General features: G+C 34.7%; 1 protein-coding gene across 3 annotated transcripts in view; it reads right to left on the reverse strand.

The window, feature by feature from the left end:
• CNTN1 (contactin 1) overlaps positions 1 to 19,701 on the reverse strand; it is a 403,973-nt gene that overhangs the window by 106,603 nt on the left and 277,669 nt on the right. For all 3 annotated transcript variants that reach the window (XM_061129827.1, XM_061129819.1, XM_061129837.1), the window contains exon 15: positions 12,411 to 12,531. In XM_061129827.1, the coding sequence (XP_060985810.1) occupies positions 12,411 to 12,531 (121 nt within the window). The remainder of the gene's footprint in view (positions 1 to 12,410; positions 12,532 to 19,701) is intronic.

Consider the following 19,701-nt stretch of genomic DNA (forward strand, 5'->3'; position numbering starts at 1 on the left):
CAAAAAAGGATGCACATATTATCTGATCTGATTTTATATCAGGGGAAGTTAAATATTAAAGAGAAGTGAGAAAGATAAGTCCTTGCACTTCTAACATGCAGCAGTTTTGTTAGGATGACCTGAAAAAATTTATATGAAAGTTCTGTAGACACATACATTTTAATCTAAAACATTTAAACATTTTGAATGGACTATTTTTAAGGCCAAAAATCACATTGTAAAAATCAAGTTTAAAACTATCTATTATGATTTATTTACTCTTTTTGCTATTGTGATTATAATTTATAATGTTGACTAGAGGAAAAAAAATATTATAGCTTTCTCTTGTCATTAGACCTATCATAAATACATTATGGGCAAAAATAAAATTGCAAAATTTGCATCAGTAACTTTTCTATAAAATGAACATTTCTTATCAAAAAAAGCCTACATTTTAACTTTTCACATTGATTACTTTATCTCTGAATATATTTGAATTAGTGATTAATTACATTACTTTGCAGCAGTGAACTGGGCACTATATGTGAAGCTGGAACTGCCTATATTCAAATCTTATTTTTTGCTTAGTAGCTGAATGACCTTAGGCAAGTAACTTAGCCTCTCTGGGACTCAGTTCCCTCTTATGTAAAATGGGGATAATAACACTATCCATTTCTTAAAATAGTGCATGGTAAAAGTAAACCTTTAGTAAATACTATATATCCTTGCATAAAATAATAAAAGTGTACTTGCAATATGTACTTTATTATTAGATATAGTATATGATTTGTCATATATTATACATTATATTATGTAATAACAGATCTTTTTATTTTATATTATAATATGTCTTTTCACAGCATAAAGATTGGAGCTGTAAACATATATTTTGCCAACATAAATTAAAATTAATTTTTAAAATATGAACCAATTGCCATTTATTCATGCTCATAAAGACCTGTGTATATCACTGATTATCTGTACCTCTCTTGTAATTTGACATAATTGTCAGCTTAATTTGGCATTACTGTCTGGTTAATAAATATACATTAATGTATTAAGATCATTATGGATCAGTGAAATGAAGTTTTTAACAACATGCCAGGCTATTAAGTTCTGTAAAGCTTTCCTGCTTTCTCTCCTGGAATCAGAGTGAGGAGAAGCAAGTTTGTTGACTGTTTTTTTAAGGGAGCCCTGGATATAAACCCACTATAGCAAAGAATAAATTCCAGTTTGCCAAAACCTGACCAGTTAGCTTATTAGACAAAGAGAACAATTAATTGAAGAAAAGAAGAAATCCTGCAATGAAACTTCTCTTACAGTACTTCAATGAGGAAAAAAAAAGTAATTAAATTTATATCAGTGCATCCTTCATAGTGTCATCTACCAGTTTATAACCCTCATATTGTTATGTTTTGATTTTTGAATTTGTAAAATGAAGGGTTAAACTAAATCACTTCCAAGATTCATCTTAAAGTTTAAAGTATCATAACTCATTCTGAAAGAACTACATATTTTGTTGATATAATTGAACATTTCCTTGAATTTATGTCAATATACATTGAACCGACATTGAAAAATAAAGTTTCAAATTATTACCGTACTTTGTAACTTTAGCAGTATTTAGCAAAGCTGCTATTTTTACTAGAGCTTTTATAAATAGAACTACTAGTAAGTTCTAGCTTTGAAACAATCAAGCTACTTCTAAATTCTGCATTTATTATAAACAAATATGCATTTCAGCTTATTATTTCAGCTTTAGTAATTAACAGTTATGGAGAACTGGCCCTTAGTAGCTTGTGATTTAGTTGATTCTCAATGGAAATGAGAAAGCTTAATTTCTGGGCAGTCTTCGCTATTAATAGATGTATTACTGTGGTGTAGAGCCAAGTGGGGTCAGGATGCCTCTGAATGGCGCCTGGTCAGTGTTGTTCCAGCCATTGTGGGCAGGGAGGGCCATTTCCCTGTCTCAGCCTACAAGGACTGATGAGATGGAATCTTTAGTCTGTCTCTGTGGCAAATTTTCTTGGCCAAAGCAAGTGGAAAGCAAAGGCAATTATCCAAGTATCTGAGGTAAATGTGTGTTTTTCTGACCCAAATACTTGAAAAACTACCTCAACTATTCTCCTTGATTTGGCAATGATGATCTGGACACATCTTTCTGCCTATATAAGTGAATCTCTTTTCTGGATGTCTTCACTAAGAGTGAGTGTGTTAGCGGGTGAAGGGTGGTAAGTGTGTGCACAATTTTATGTCTGTCTAACTTTGGGTGTATACCACATGAAACTTTTTAATCTGTCCTTCCTAATTTTATAGTTATTAAATTGATTAATGTAAAAGTCTGTTTGAATTAATTAAGGCATGCCATGCTTAAATAATAATTTTGAACATAAATCCACATTTGGTTATTTAATAATTTGAATATAGGAATTCTTGAACACAGTGTGAATATTTATGCCAGATACTGCAGAAGTCTAAATCCTGATTAAACACCAAGAGTTCCACTAACTTTTAACATGACGGCAGTCTCATTGTCCTTCTGCTTTCACAAATAGCCAAGGTCCCTGAGTTAACCATACAAATACAACACTAAATAACCCAAAAGGAGGTAATTCAACCTTTTAAAATAAATGTCTTTGGCTTTATTTTTCCCTTGATGCTTAAAACTGCAACCACTATTTATTAGCATGTGCTGGACAATAATGGGAAAGTAACTTTGTAGCACAACTGCAATCGGTAACTTTTGTAGCAGCAATTCTACAACAGACTTGGTAGACTTCTGGCTACTATACCAAATTAATTATTGAATGTTTTAGAGTATTAAAGTATTAAAATTTTAAAGCCTTAGCTACAAAAGTTTTAGAAATTAACTATAGATTTTATTTATTCCTACTATCTGAAAGATGTCTATTATCAGAAAATTGAATTGAGGTTCCAAGATAATTGTCACAAAATACATGGGTAATTCAAGGCAAGTCTCTCTCTCGAAATCTGAATTTTGTAGTAAAAATGGATGGGAACTGTCTAGATGACCTCTAGGACTAATTCTAGATTTGAAATTGTATATTCCAGCTTTAAGATAAATGCAGATCTTTCATGTAGCTACTCTGAAGGAGTCAGAAGGAAAAAAAAATGTAATTTTAGTGCATGATTTTCCATTAATAGGGCCACTAGAGCCCTTTTATCTCAGACAAAGGAAACGTTTATTTCATATTTTTTTTAAGAAAGAGTACTAATGAATCTGGAACAACATCTCCAAGTAAATGGTTCAAAATTAAGTTTGTCTGAATAGCAAAGAGAATATGCTTTGGATATGAACTCTGCTAACAGAACATCTGGAAATAATAAATACCCAAGGGCATTTTCTGTAGAAAAGACTTAGCCAACTATTATGATTGTTTAAAATACAGCAATATCATTCAGACTAAAAATTATATTGACAGCTTCCAGCAGGTTATTTATTTGACCATATTAGCTTAACTTAACCAACACAGAATTTAAAAGTGAGTTAGTCATCAACCAAAATGACCTCCTTAAGAAAGAATCTGGTAACTGTTGTCATTAGGCCAAGTAATAAAAACTTCAGGGGATTACATCAAATAAAGATGACATCTTACTTACATCCATCTCCATTCTGCAACTGTATTTTGGCATTAGAAATAAAGTAGAAACATGCACACACATGCACACACTTAATATTCTTGTCTAAATAAAAATCCACATAAAACTATGCATGTAAGCTTCTAATATAACAATACAAACTTGATTTGGGGATGCAACGGTTAGCATAGTTTTGTATTATCCACTTTAACTTTAGTTATTCTTTTTCCAAAACATTTCCAAATTTCACATAGCATAGGTTAGTATTAAGAATCAGACTAAAAGCTTCAGAGAATCAAAGTCTTTTTATCTTTTGTTTGTTTTTTAATCTCAGCCTTGTATTAAGAAATGTTGTTTAATATGGTATTTAAGATGTAAAAGTGGGGCAGGGGCAGATATGAAAAGAATAATCATGACTGCATTTTCTATTTTTGCAATTTTTATGACAAACATCATGTTCAGCCAGGTGTCGGGAAGGTGCTAACAGTTGGTAGCACTACCAAGGATATTTATGATACAGCAGAAATACCATGGAAAGTAGTAAAACACAGACGTCAAAGCCTAATTTCTTGCTTTGGTGACCTAATTTTACGGCCCATTTTTGAATGTTGTCCAAAAGTACACTCATAAAAGAGAATTTAAATTTGGCAAGCACATAAATGTTCCCAAAAGTGCTGTCAAATGAATCCTGAGAAACCTTTCCTTATAAATGACACTTTTTTTTTTAAACTCTAAAGTATTAAGTCCTCTAGAAACATATTTTGCTAAAAATAACAGGGCTGTTGATGTGCACCAAAACTTACTTGATGAAGCGACCTGAACTACACTTTTTTGGGACCTACTAAGTACAACCTTTATTACAAAAACAACAACAAAATGGAAATTTGTATCAGTCATCTTAATTTGGTTTCTTATATAAGAAGCCTAAAAATATTTGAAGTCCAATAGCTGGTTCTTTTTTTAACTAAAAATAATTTTAGACTATAAAGGTCTTTTAGCTATTAAGCAATCTGTGGTTGTTTGAGTTCTAAATCCCCTTGGCTATATCATACATGCCTGTGTTTTAAAGTTTTATTCTGAAATTGCCTCTTTCACTAATACATGATTTTAAATTGATGTCAGTGTGTGCTCTAATAGAAAAAGAATTCACTAAAATTACCTACAAATTACTTTAAATGTCATAATACCAAGAATGGTATTACAATCTCTTATAAAATTATCTTCATTTTTATATTAGTTATATTTTTATCATATCATTTTATATTAGCTCTAGCTGGGGAATATTCATCTTATTTTGTATCTATTTTTTTACTTACTGTCGATACATAGGTTGAGTGGTTCTTGATTAATTTTAGAGTTTTTGAAGCTGACTATCTTCCGTGGTGTGATTTAGTGCTTAAAGTGCAGTTGTGCTAAAATTATACGAGGGTGAGGGAAAACCACCTGGAGTTAACTCTTTTCTCACTATCTGCACTGCCTTCTTCCATTCCCATAACATTCCTGTCCTTAGATCAGAGCTCCCTTCCTTGACTTCTAGCCAAATATTCATAACTGTTTTCTCAATTATTTGTTGATAGACTTCTATTTGGTTTGCCAAGGATAAAGTGGCAGGAAGGAGGCTCTTATTATCTTTCTGAAACACATTTCTAATGTTCTTTATCCATTCCATAAACAAAACAATATGACTTTCAAACCATTTTCCATGTATTCTCTAGAACAATAATTTCTGAAAACCATTTAAAGACCACTTCATCACAAGCATCATGTGGTTTTATTAAGAAAAGAGACTTGCCAACTCAGGCCAGGTTTAAACATTTGGCTACCCTGGAATGCTATAATTTGATGCCCTCCATAATGACATTCTTTAAAGATATATCCAATACTCACTTGAAGAGAATACAGTAATGCACAGGGGAAAAGAGTGAAGGAGGGTTCTGGGTAAAGCAGCAGGCAACACATCCTCCTCTATGCCTTTGGTAATTCAACCTCGGTCCCAAAGCTGCAGCCCCCCTTGTTCCTTCCCAGGCTTGGATCAACTTCGCAGAAGGAAGTTTAGTAGCTGCCACTTGTTTCAACATTACTTCTGGGTATGCTGTGATCTACGTTTCCTAGTATTGTTATGCTATTTTTGAAAAAAGAGCCAGCATATAGGTATTTTCTTTATATTGTAAGTGTGTTTTATGTTTATTGATTTTTTTTGTTAAAAATTTTAGAGATAATTATAGATTCACATGCAATTGTGAATATTAATGAAGGAAAGTCCTGAATATGCTTCATTCATTTACTCACCATAGCAGTTTGCCTAAATAAATATATTAACACAACCAGAAAATTGACATTGATATTATCCATCAACCTTGTAGTACAGATTTCACTAGTTTGTGTGTCTGTGTGCTTGTTTATTTCTAAGAAACTTCTAGTTTTATCACATGTGTAGACTTCAGTAACCATGACCACAGTTAAGATATAGAATAATCTCATTATAAGGATTCCCTGCACTACATTTTTATGGCTACAGCTACTCCCCTTCATCTAATATCTTTAAGTCATAAAAACTGATAATCTAGTCTCTATCTCTATAATTTTGTCTCTGTATATAGAGACATATATAGAGATATATGTCTCTATATCTCTATAATATAAGTCTCTATAATAGAGACTTAATCTAGTCTCTATCTCTATAATTTTGTCATTTCAAAAATGCTAAATAAATGGAATCATAGAGTATACAAATTGGCTGCTTTCCATGTAGCATTCCGGAGAAGGCAATGGCGACCCACTCCAGTACTCTTGCCTGGAAAATCCCATGGTTGGAGGAGCCTGGTAGCCTGCAGTCCATGGGGTCGCGAAGAGTTGAACATGACTGAGGGACCTTACTTTCACTTTTCACTTTCCTGCATTGGAGAAGGAAATGGCAACCCACTCCAGTGTTCTTGCCTGGAGAATCCCAGGGAAGGCGGAGCCTGGTGGGCTGCTGTCTATGGGGTCGCACAGAGTTGGACACAACTGAAGCGACTTAGCAGCAGCAGCAGCATGCAGCATTCACTTGAGATATATCCAAATGGCACACATTAATAGATTATTCTTCTTATTGCTGAATAGTATTCCACAGTTTGTTTAACCATTCATGTGTTTAAGAGCATTTGTTTCCAGTGTTGGACTATCATGAAGAAAACTGCCATGAATGCTGTCCCTAATCTTTTCTTAATTTGTCTCTAATTGTTATTTAACCCATCCAATGATTTATTTTAAATTTCCAATGACTGTTTATTGTTTGTAGTTCTTTTTTCCCCCAAACTACTTCATTTCATAGTATCTTATTTCCAACTAATTTTTATCATTTCCTCTCTTATTTATCTAAAGATTTAGGCATGATTATTTTTATTCTTATTCTGATGATTAGAGTACTTGATGGACTCTAGACTTTATTGTTTTGTTTTTAATCCTCCCTGATTCATTTTTATGGCTTGTCATTTTTTATATAGTTCAATATTTGGTTTATCTAAATTTGTTGGAATCTTAAAGGCTGTGTTGAATGCTCACTATTTCAGAGACAGTATTCCTTTACGTTTGCCAAGGCTGTGATGAAGAATGTTTATTGATTTATCTAAAATGTTTTGTGTTTCTAGTGAGTTTTTAGAATAGTGAGTGAACATTTTGCCAAAAAAAAAAAAAAAAAAAGTTTTCATTTCTTTCAATCAGGGCAGCTTGAATTCTATATATTGGACTTCCAGGACAACATTGTTTAAATAAAGGTTGCTTTTACAAGAATAATGTCTACACTATAGAAATACTAAGAGAAATATTTCCAAACTGAAAGGAAGAACTAGTATAAAATGCAGTTTTGGACATTAAAAGTGAAAATTACATGGCCAGTACTACCTCATAACTTGAAATTGTGTAACTGGAGAAATTGGCAATGTGTCACTTTTATGGTCTCTTTTTCTTGAGCATCTGTGGACTTAACTAGTGGGTAAAGCAATTAGAGTCCTACAGGTTTTTACATGTAAACATTTATGACTGCTACAAAATGACAATGGTTTATATTTGATTATTGGGCCATTTTCTATAAATTGTTTTCAGTTGACAACAATTGCTATTGTCTTCTTTATTTCTCAGTTCTACCACACATTAAATGGATAAGTGGGGAAGTGAGTTATCTCTGGGTAAAAAAGTCCTACAAAAGCAGATCTAATATTACATTTTCCTTCAGCTATAAGTTTTTCTATATTTAATTTCAGTTTTATATTTAGAAACATTCATATTTAACTAATTCACTGCCTCCATTTTCAACTCAATTTAAAAATGATGATGAAAGGCACAAGCTTAAAATACATTTTTCACTCTTATACAAATTACTTTCATCAGGCTTTACATGCACAACCACCCATTCAAGCTTGCAAACACACACACACACACACACATACACAGAATATAAGGGAGATACAAAATTTTCACTATGTATTCATTTACTGCAAGAGAACATAGGCTAAAAGATCCACGTTGTCCAAATTATCCCTGAATATTTCTACTTTTGTTTAAGCCTTCTGATAAGGCATAATAGTTTATGTACTAAGATGGATATACTGTCAAATATTTTTCTCAGTGATCATAAAAGGAAATGACTTTCCCCTCTAATCTGTTCACTGTCCCTCTCACAGCACAGACATTCTCATAATTTTAGAAACTTCAGTTCAAATCAGTGATATCTGAGTGTGAATTAGCACTGTGTATGTTCATTAGTCACTTGGTTGTGTCCAACTCTGTGACTCCATGGAGTGTAGCCCACCAGGCTCTTCTGTCCATGGAATTCCCCAGGCAAAATGCTGGAGTGGGTAGTCATTCCCTTCTCCAAGGGATCTCCCTGACCAAGGGGATCAAACCAGGATCTCCTGCATTGCTGGCAGATTCTTTACCATCTAAGCTGTTGGACATTAATTTACATCAGATTTGGCAAGCTCTTATATATTATCTAATATACAGCATGGTTAATATATTTATAGAAAGATATATTCTTGAAAATTTGAGTTTGAAAGCAATTTATAATCTAAATGTGCTATTAGACCTCACTACACAAAATTCATTAGTTTTTTATTAGCATGAGGTGAAAAATAATCCCTTTTGTTTTCTTTTTTGAAAATCTTGGTCTAGATGGGATAAAAAGAATAATAGATTAAATTCCTTGGTCTTTTAGCTAAAAGCGGCTTTTTGGGTCTTTGCTGGCTGTGGAAATTTAATGAAAGTGATAAATTCTCTCCCCAGGACAATCTAGATATTCATGGAATTTTCCATTTAACTTCAGGAGATCCATAGGCCGCTTGAAGCCTATCCATGGATTCCAGGTTATGATTTCCTAGACTAAATAAAAAAACATAATGAGGTGGGTAAATTATATTACTAAAGTCATACTATGTCATTACTCATCATTACTATAAGAAATAAAGAAAACCTTAATTTTATATTCCATGTATAAATATATAAATCATATTTGAAGGTCTACTTTATATATATTTTCGACATAAGCTATGCAGAAATGCATCTGACTATTTGAATATCAAATTTTTATTGATGTAAAATGAACTTCTTATTAGAAATAAAATTTGGAGAATAATTATAGCTTACATTATATATATTACAGCTTTCATCAGCGCTAAGCAATATTTTTTATCTGTATGTGCTGTGCTTAAGTCGCTCAGTTGTGTCTGACTCTTTGCAACGCATGGACTGTAACCCACCAGGCTATCGTTTTTTCTACATTCTGTTATAGTGCAGGAACTCAGTTCCCATTGTTTAAAGTGATTTTTGTTAGAACTAAAAGGCTTTAGAAGTAAAAAAATATATTTTCACATAATAACTGCTATATATTTTTACACTGGTTTTTACTTTTATGAAAAATACACACTATGATGATTATTAATTACTTAGTAGGAGTGGTCAAGATTATTAATATTCTTCCACTATATCTGCAAAACTTATGCTTCCCTCTGCATACCAGGAGTTTACTGCAATGTTGATGGCTCATCTATAAAGAAACTGCCTGTCAATTCAGGAGACAGGGGTTCGATCTCTGGGTTAGAAAGATGCCCTGGAGAAGGAAATGGCAACCCGCTCTAGTATTTTTGCCTGGGAAATCCCATGGACAGAGGTGCCTGGTGGGCTACCGTCCATGGGGCTGCAAAGAGTATAGCATGACTTAGTGATTAAACAACAAAAACATCTAAGTTATATGAAGACACTGATGTACATACATTATAATATAACCCCTATTGTGATAGGACTTCCCAGGTGGTGCTAGTGGTAAAGAACTCGCCTGCCAATTCCAAGAGACGTAAGAGACACAAGTTCGATCCCTGGGTCAGGAAGAATCCCCAGAGGAGAGCCTGGCAACCCACTCCAGTATTCTTGCCTGGAGAATCCCGTGGAAAAAGTGCAGTCTGCAGTGCAGTGGCAGGCTGCAGTCCATAGGGTCACAAAAAGCTGGACACGAGGGAAGTGACTTAGCACACCTATTGCAATGCTAATGATAATCATTTAACATGCAAACAAAGTCAACTGAATGCAAACTTAGGCTATCCTTGGAAGAGGCTTAGCAGCAAGTGGTCTGACTACAAAAAACAGTGAATAATTCCTCTCCCAAATAACTCTCAGACTTGTCCAAGAAAATAAAATACTCTTAATGGAAATACTGAACCTAAATGAACTTTATTTAGTTGAACATTTTGTAGCCTTGGAGTTTAATTAATTTTCAATAAGGGTTGTGTGTAATAAATACCTAGGTTTATTTGGATAAAGAAATTTCAGCTAGACTTCTAATACTCTACTGAAGAATATATTTAACTGGAATAAAAGGGTTTTCAATATTTTCTGACTGAGACTGGGGAACTCCATACTACCTTTGCTCTAGAGGAAAATGCAGGACATGTATGAGATTGAGTGAAATTATATTTTTGATCTGGATTTAGTATGGGTAATATTACAAACCATGTGTATCATCTCATTTACTAATAATTTATCTGATTATACAAAAACTGTTGAAAAGTACAATAAAAATGGTCAATAAATATTTTAGTATGTAAAGTGTGAAAAAATAAAAATTTTAACATGCCTTGAGACAGTGGGAAAAAGAGAACTATGAAGCTATGAAATAGAATTCTGCAGCTTACTAAATATTATTACTAACAAAAATGCATATGTGAATTTCACAACTTAAATTGCTATAAAACTCATTAGGGAAAATAGTAATTGTTATGGAGTTTAGAAAAGAGGGTTAATATTTGGGGCATCAAAAAAATGACTCATGAGTTTTGTACTTTTTTTTTTTTTTTTTAGTTGGAGGCTAAGCCAATCTTTGAAGGATGGACGGCTTCCCTTGTGACTCAGCTGGTAAAGAATCTGCCTGCAATGTGGGAGACCTGGATTCAATCCCTGGGTTGGGAAAATCCCCTGGAGAAGGGAAAGGCTACCCACTCCAGTATTCTGGCCTGGAGAATTTCACGCACTATACAGTCCATGGGGTTGCAAAGAGTCAGACACGACTGAGCAACTTTCACCTCACCTTGAAGGATGGATAAGATTTGGGCAACAAGCAATGAAAACAGTATGTGGAAGGAATGTTGTGAACCAAGGAATAGAGGTAAAAATCTTAGGATATTTCTGTGGACTAGTTGGTCAGCAAGAATGGAGAGAGATTCACAAGCTAAACAGGCGAAGTCATCACACAGTATGGAACTTCTCAGGTGCTTAGCTAAAAGGAATGGTCTTCAATTCTTTTAGTGAATGAGTGAAGAGCAGATGAATAATTTTAAATAAAGTGAGGCATGTTTTGAGCTGGCCTCACAGCTATACAGCAGAAATCAGTAGCAAAGTGGTGGGATTTTCAATAAGCATGTATCCAAGCACATTCTCAATCATTTATAAGAACAAAAGCTCAGGTCTGAAAATCAGCAACAAATAGAAACGTGATACCTGTACAAAACATTTTTTATTCTAAGATGATAGTGGCAAATGTGTTAACAATTGAGGTTATATATTATACAGAGTGAAGTAAGTCAGAAGAAAAACACCAATACAGTATACTAATGCATATATATGGAATTTAGAAAGATAGTAACAATGACCCTATATGGGAAACAGCAAAAGAGACACAGATGTGAAGAATAGTCCTATGGACTCTGTGGGAGACGGCACAGGTGGGATGATTTGAGAGAAAAGCATTGAAACATGTATATTATCATATGTGAAACAGGTCGCCAGCCCAGGTTCAGTGCATGAGACAGGGTGCTCAGGGCTGGTGCACTGGGATGACCCTGAGGGATGGGATGGGGAGGGAGGTGGGAGGGGGTTCAGGATGGGGACACATGTACACCCATGGCTGATTCATGTCAGTGTATGGCAAAACCACTACAATATTGTAAAGTAATTAGCCTCCAATTAAATAAACTAATTAATTTTAAAAAAATTGAGGTTATAATAAACATCATCAGTATATTGTTTTCCATAAAAGATTAAAAAAGGAAACACGCTGCTCAAACATGAAAAGCATTAGCAGAAACTGAGAACTTCTGGTAAGTACTAGGTTTAAAAGCACAAACATTTAGTAGGAGGTATGTGGTATAAGTTTCTAGACGATATGTAGTTAGTAAAACAAACAAAATCAGTTTTGTTTACTACTTGTCTGGCAGAAATCAGTCTTAGGCATGGGTGAAGAGCTGTTCTCAAAGATCGAGACTCTAAATATATAAGAATTCGTACCAGAGTTACCAGAAAATTATACATATTTATGCAAGTCAAATAGCTTTGGTTTTAGGATTCTAAAATGTCGAAACTCTTACCTCGCACAACAAGGTCAGCAGAGGCTGAAGAATTGTCTACAATTGTCTGAGCGGTGCACGTGTACCTCCCAGCGTGTTTCAGCTGGGCGTTGCGGATGAGCAGCTCCCCATTGGAATCCAGCTGTCGGCAAAACCAGCAGTCATTCAAATCAGTAACTTTTTCACCAATTAAGTGGTATTTAGGATGTGAGAGGTACATTTTTCCCTACCGAAATGAAACCATTAAAAGGCATCTGTTTTGGATGTGCTAACTGACAGTGTGTTCTTATGTTACTTAAACTCTGGGCTTCTGTATCTGAAGCAAAAAATAGAGTGAATTACTTAAGGTCCATTTTAGCTCTAATGTCTTTAGCATCCTATTATTCTTATAATCAGAGGTCCTTTTGAAAAAACCCACAGGATGTAACTTGATATTGATGTTGAATATCAATGAGGACACATATATGCTCTTCGGCTAAGAAGAATTATTAATTTCAAGATGTGTCACAGTTCATTTTACAATGATAATGAAAGTGTGTAGAAAACGTTAAAATGGACATTTCTACTAACATGTTCCGTTTGGGCCAAAATAAAACCTCCATGTGTGGAAGGACTTTTGTCTTGTTCACTGCTCTACGCCCAGTGCTTAGAATAGTGTTTAACATATATTTTTTGAAAGAGGCTTAAAGGAATTTTGCTTGTGAATGATAAGGTACCATTTCAATGCAATTTCTAAAAATAGCTCATATTTATCAAAAGTCTCCTCTGTACAGCTTTTCTCATTCCATTCTCTGCTATGGACAGTACTATGAGATGAGTCCTAGCACATTTTATTAAAGATAAAAGTGAGACAGAGCATCCAAGTAATTTAACTACAGTTACTTTGTTTGGTAGGAGAAGTATAACATAGTCCATGCTCATTATCTCCAAGAGATAAATATGGAAAATTCAGTTTTTAAACAGACATTTGGTTTTCCTGTGAATCAAAAATATTGATTTACTATTGCAATCATAGATAGCGAGATAGATAAAAGGATGAAAAACTAATGGTTAAGTCAATTTTTCATGAAGGCATTGTTTCTTTTATATGCCATACTTGCTAATTTTAAATTTTGATTATTTAATGACTGTATGTAAAATGAATACTCTGCTTCACCATTTGTTCTGCCAGTGGGCCCTTTATATATTAAATTTCCTGCTGTCTTAGAAAGTATTTGGGTTGCAATCCTTGCTTGATTAATAAGATTAATTAAGAATTTAGTTATAATCTGAACAGATTGATTCAGTTGATTGTAACAGAATACTACTATCTCCATAAAATATCTGGTCAGTGGCCACACACCTTATTCCTTGCGGTTGGCCAGTTTCAGTAAAAACATAGCTAGAGATAAAACAACTTCATGTTAGTTGTAGATCTTCCTGCTCCTTGAGGTCTAAATTGGGTAAAAATCCAGATTTCAAGATTTCTTTGCATTCCTAAGGTAGGGGGTTTCTTTCCCTCTGTTCTCTTATCCATTTATTTTTTGCCATACTTAGGAGCCTTGGACCAGCCCTTTCTCTATTTTGCCTTGAAATCTACTAACACAAAGTTTCCCCTAGTAAAGTAGGTTTACAGGAGAGTTGAAGTTCAAGGAACTGGTTGTATCCCACAAAGTACAGCAATTATCATCCAATACTATTTCTATTCTTAAGAGTCCTATCGGTCATACTTTTATTAAGGATTTCTCGGTGACCTTTACTTCTCCCAGTCCCCTGCCATCTTGTTGGTACTTGTTCCCGGTCCCATATCTTACTTCTCACAGCTCTTTCTTATTTCCTCTAGAAACGATCAACTATTCTTCTTTCCTTATGTTAAGCTGCTTAATTCTTATATGATTGCGTGCATCCTGACCATACCTAATCATCAAAACCGGACTTCCTATTTTTAGCTTTTGCCATTTATTTACCTCTTACTCCTCAATCCATTTCAAGCTGGTTCCTGCTTCTTAAACTCATTTTGCATGATTTCTGATAGCATTTGACCTTCCTTCCCCCAAAACTCAACTTTTCTTGTCATCTGTGATAGCACATTTTCCAGAAATTTTGAGAAAATTCTCAACCCTTCCTCTTCTTCAGTTTCAGTTCCATCATATGAATTATTGAATTTATTCCGTTCTCTTCATCACCATTCCTCTGCCTTTGTCCAAGCTATCGATATCAATCATTGAACTACTATATCCTGTTTGGTCATGACCTCCACCCTAGTCCCATTTATTCTCTTCTCCACTTGGCTCCCACAGTGACCTTTTAAAAATGCAAATATGATCAAATCATCCCTTTCTATAAAAACAAACAAAAATCTTTAAAAATATTCCCCTTCTTGGAATAAAAGCTGTAAGTGGTATGATGGTCAACCTGGATCCATTCTCTAAATTCTGTCCAATATTCCAGCTCACCAAGTGCCACCATTTCACTTACACTCTGCTTTCCAGAACATTCCCTTTTTAGGGCTTAATGTATCTTGTTATCTCTTATCTCTTGTTCTCCAATTGTTTCCTCTCCTGGATTTGGTCCCCTTATATCCTACCCTCTCCCCACCTTCACCAAAATAACACTTACCCTCCCCCACCAGAATCAGTTCAAATCATTTCCCTAAGGGAGTCTTTCTACTTTCTGTTGTTATGTTTTGCTACAGCACAATTTACTTAATGTGAAATTATATATCTCATTTCAGTAAAATATTTATACAATTATTAATAGTATAATAATTAATTGTATATAATTAATCAATTATATGATTAAAGTTGGTTTCCCTGAAGGAAAAACCTTTCCTATTTTATTCAGCCTTGTATCCCTGTGTTACTCATGTAGAGCTGTATATGCTATATCTCTAGGACCAGCACAGCAGTGCCAGGAACAGAAGACCAAAAGTACATCATCTGAATGAACAAGTTGGCATGCTTATTAAGACTTCTGACATTGGATCTTGAGATAATATGTACTTACTTTTTAGCTACAAGCAGAGTTAGGGTAGCAAATTCATACAGTCCATCACAACTGCAGCATTTTGTAAGCACATGATGAGACTTACTTTGGTGTCAGGATGAAGTACACATTCTTGCTACTTCCGTTCCTACTTCCTGGGCCCCAGTAACTTACACTTTACTGTGTGTTCTCTTTTCTGCAGACCTGTGTTTACATATTGTTTCCATTGCCTGGATTCTCTCATTTCCCACTTCTATCACTTGGATAGCTTCAAGTTGTTAACTGTTCCTTTCTCCTCTGGAATTCAAAGTCCCAGTCAGGGAGTTGTTCCTTGTATATTTTCATTGTAACTATTCCTTTCTACTCTAATTGTTTAGCTTTTAATTTCTTCTCAGTTCAGTTCAGTTCTGTTCAGTCGCTCAGTCGTATCCGACTCCTTGAGACCCCATGAATTGCAGCACGCCAGGCCTCCCAGTCCATTACCAACTCCCTGAGTTTACTCAAACTTATGTCCATCGAGTTGGTGATGCCATCCAGCCATCTCATCCTCCGTCATCCCCTTCTCCTCCTGCCCCCAATCCCTCCCAGCATCAGGGTCTTTTCCAATGAGTCAACTCTTCGCATGAGGTGGCCAAAGTATCGGAGGTTCAGCTTCAGCATCAGTCCTTCCAATGAACACCCAGGACTGATCTTCTTTAGGATGAACTGGTTAATCTCCTTGCAGTCCAAGGGACTCTCAAGAGTCTTCTCCAACACCACAGTTCAAAAACATCAATTTTTCGGCGCTCAGCTTTCTTCACAGTCCAACTCTCACACCCATACATGACCACTGGAAAAACCACAGCCTTGACTAGACGAAACTTGGTTGGCAAAGTAATGTCTCTGCTTTTTAATATGCTATCTAGGTTGGTCATAACTTTCCTTCCAAGGAGTAAGCATCTTTTAATTTCATGCTGCAATCACCATCTTTAGTGATTTTGGAGCCCCAAAAAATAAAGTCTGACACAGCTTCCACCGTTTCCCCATCTACTTCCCATGAAGTGATGGGACAAATTTCTTCTACTAAACTGTAATTCTTTGAGAAACAACTTAGGACTTCTTTATTCTTATATAGAAATTACATATTGTGATATCTAACATATAAGAGGAATTCAGCAAATAAATATTGCATAAATGAATTAAAAGAGTTATTATCTACAATGTTTTTAATAAATTCTTTTAGTAATTTCATGTGATTTTTCAGGTAAGATAATGATCATATTATAAGATAAAATAGCTGAACCAAGAACAACTGTTGCTGTCCATACACATGAGATCAACTGTCAAGTAATAATATATTTCAAATTATTTGTAAACTAATTTCATGAATAAATATAAACATTTTAGGAATAACATGTAAATTTATAGAGGAAAGAATGCAGTTGACATATAAGAAAATGGACACCTCTAAGTTTTACAACCACCCATATCTGTGTTAGAGGCTACCCTGGTGGCACAGTGGTAAAGAATTTGCCTATATTGCAGGAGACACAGGTTTAGTTCCTGAGTTGGGAAGATCCCCTGGGAAAGGAAATGGCAACCCATTCCATTATTCTTGCCTGGAAAATCTGGTGGACAGAGGAGCCTGGCAGGCTGTAGTCCATGGGGTCTAAAGAGTCAGACATGACTTAACAACTAGACAACAATGACAATTATCTGTTGTAAAGAATTAAGCCTTTACCAAAAAAGAAAAAAAAAATTAAGCCTTTACAGATTCAAAATTTGTAATGCAAATCACAAATTTACAAACAGAGGTTTGCCTTTCCCTCAGCTTCTGGAAGGTAATCTCTAGTATCTTTCTTTGCCTGATTATCTTGGGTCATACTAAATAGTTCTAATCATGTGATTTAGGGTGGCTGTAAGCTGCAACTGTGTAGTTTTAGAGTAGGGGCTGGCCATGCCCAAAAGATGAACATTGTGACCTCTAGTAGTGGCTTTGCTGCTGCTGCTGCTAAATCACTTCAGTCATGTCCAACTCTGTGTGACCCTATAGACGGCAGCCCAGCAGACTCCCCCGTCCCTGGGATTCTCCAGGCAAGAACACTGGAGTGGGTTGCCATTTCCTTCTCCAGTGCATGAAAGTGAAAAGTGAAAGTGAAGTTGCTCAGTTGTGTCCGACTCTTAGCGACCCCACGGACTGCAGCCTACCAGCCTCCTCCATCCATGGGATTTTCCAGGCAAGAGTACTTGGGTGGGTTGCCATTGCCTTCTCCAAGTAGCGGCTTTGAGTCATATAGTAACCATCAATTTAGAGATTGAGATTAACTATTATATTTGGGCAATCAATCAATGCTGATATGATTAAGCCCCAACTAAATCTCTGGACATCAAAGCTCAGGAAATACTCCCTGGTTGGCCACACTCTGTGCATACTGCCACACACCAAAGCGATACAGTAATGCATCTTGACTCCATGGGGAGAGAACAATGGAGGCTCTATGTTTGGTACATCTTCTGGACTCTACCCCATGCACTTCTTCCCTTGGCTGATTTTAATCTGCATGTTATTCCATGGGGTAGCAAAGAGTCAGACATAACTTAGTGACTAAACAGTAGCAGCAGGATTCAGGTAATACATTGTAATCATGAGCATAATAGCTTTCAGGGAATTCTAGAAAATCAAAGCTAGGGTGGTTTTGGCAACTCTTGGAACTTGTAGTTGGTTTCAGAACTGAAGATTGCCTTGGGGACTTGCCTAACTTTGTAGTTGGCCAATTCCTCATAACCAACTCCTCATATTCCTAATAAGTAGAATTCATCTAAGAGAAGAAGTAAAGAAATATTATTTTATTATTTATAACTCTTTTAAAAAATATTTGAAGTAAATACAGAGTAAAATTGTGTATATGGGGAAGGTAATAATAGAAGAGTTTTTCTTGAGCCATCATAGAGCCTAACTGGCACATGTTTTTCAAGAAAATTCTAGTGAGAAAAAATAATGTAAAGTAACTATAGTAAAATAAAAATAATTAATTACTATATATTTATAAAACAGACTGATATACTTTTACATCCTTAATAGACTGAATTTTGACACTAAATATTCAGTAATGTAAATATATTAAATAAAACAGTTTAACACTATTATGACACAAGATAATAGCTATATTTGAGAAAGAATAATGTTTGCATGAAGTGAAAAGCACTTAGCTCTATTATATGCTTTTATTATGTGAACTCACTACTTTGGTTGCTTCATGTATCTAATGAAAGATAATCCTGTTGTTAAACTCTGGCTATTTCAATGAGCTATGTGATTAGACTAGAATTTAAAAAAAATGAAACACTTCAGAAATTATTATTTTTTAAATCCACCTTATAATAAAAAATGAAGGCAAAAAAATTTTAAAAAATTGTGGAACCATAACTACCCTGTGTAAAATACTTGAACGCTATATACCTAATAATCTTTTAATGAAATTGCTATAAGTTCCTCCCAAAATCTCAGTTTGAAGCATATTGCTTCTAATATTCACTCTACTTAATTCTGAGAGGAATAATGTGGTCATACTTTTTTATACTTTTCACATGCAATGAAAAACACAAACTATTTTACATCTTAAAATATCATATTAAAGTTATACTTACTGAATCTTTTAGAATTAACTCCTTAAAAACTTTTAAACTATTCTAAAAGTTTAATGCTAAACTCATTTTAAGCATCAGCCCTGTTTTAAACATTAGAACTTAGGTAGCTAGTGATAGGTCTACTCACATAAAGCAATAATAAGGTACTTTAGCATTTATTCTCATTTGGTCTATTTTTGGTGAAGGTGAGGCATTGAAACACCTCAAAAGGAAAGCAAAGAAAAAATATACTATATCACTTCCAATTGAGTTGCATATGTACAAAAGCTTTGCTGAAGTTTTTATAAATGGTGCTAGCACTTTCCATACCTCAGGAGAAGTTGAGGTTCTCAGTGGTTGACAGAACGCTTACAAAGCAAGTAAAGATCATGGCTCTCAGCACATTCTAGCCGCAAATTAGATACAAATGCTCTCTATATTTTCACTACAAACCACTGCTTGGCTGAATTACAAAATGCTTCCCTTCATATGAGGAGGGTTGAATCACATACTGGAAATTGTGATAGCACAGCTCAAGGATGTTCCAAAGTGTATATGTGGTTTACCGCTGAGAAATTTCCCAAGTTTAAGTCAAAAGACTTCCAAAATATAAATGCCCATTCCTTCCTTCCCCCTCTCCCATGAACTAACTTTGAAAAATCATTCCTGTAGTATAAATGATTCTGAATTACTAAGTTGTATTAACAAATTCAATTAACCCTAATGAACAAAGAAATATGCT

This window comes from Dama dama, chromosome 3 (assembly GCF_033118175.1).
Source record: "Dama dama isolate Ldn47 chromosome 3, ASM3311817v1, whole genome shotgun sequence".
Classification (NCBI taxonomy): Eukaryota; Metazoa; Chordata; class Mammalia; order Artiodactyla; family Cervidae; genus Dama; species Dama dama.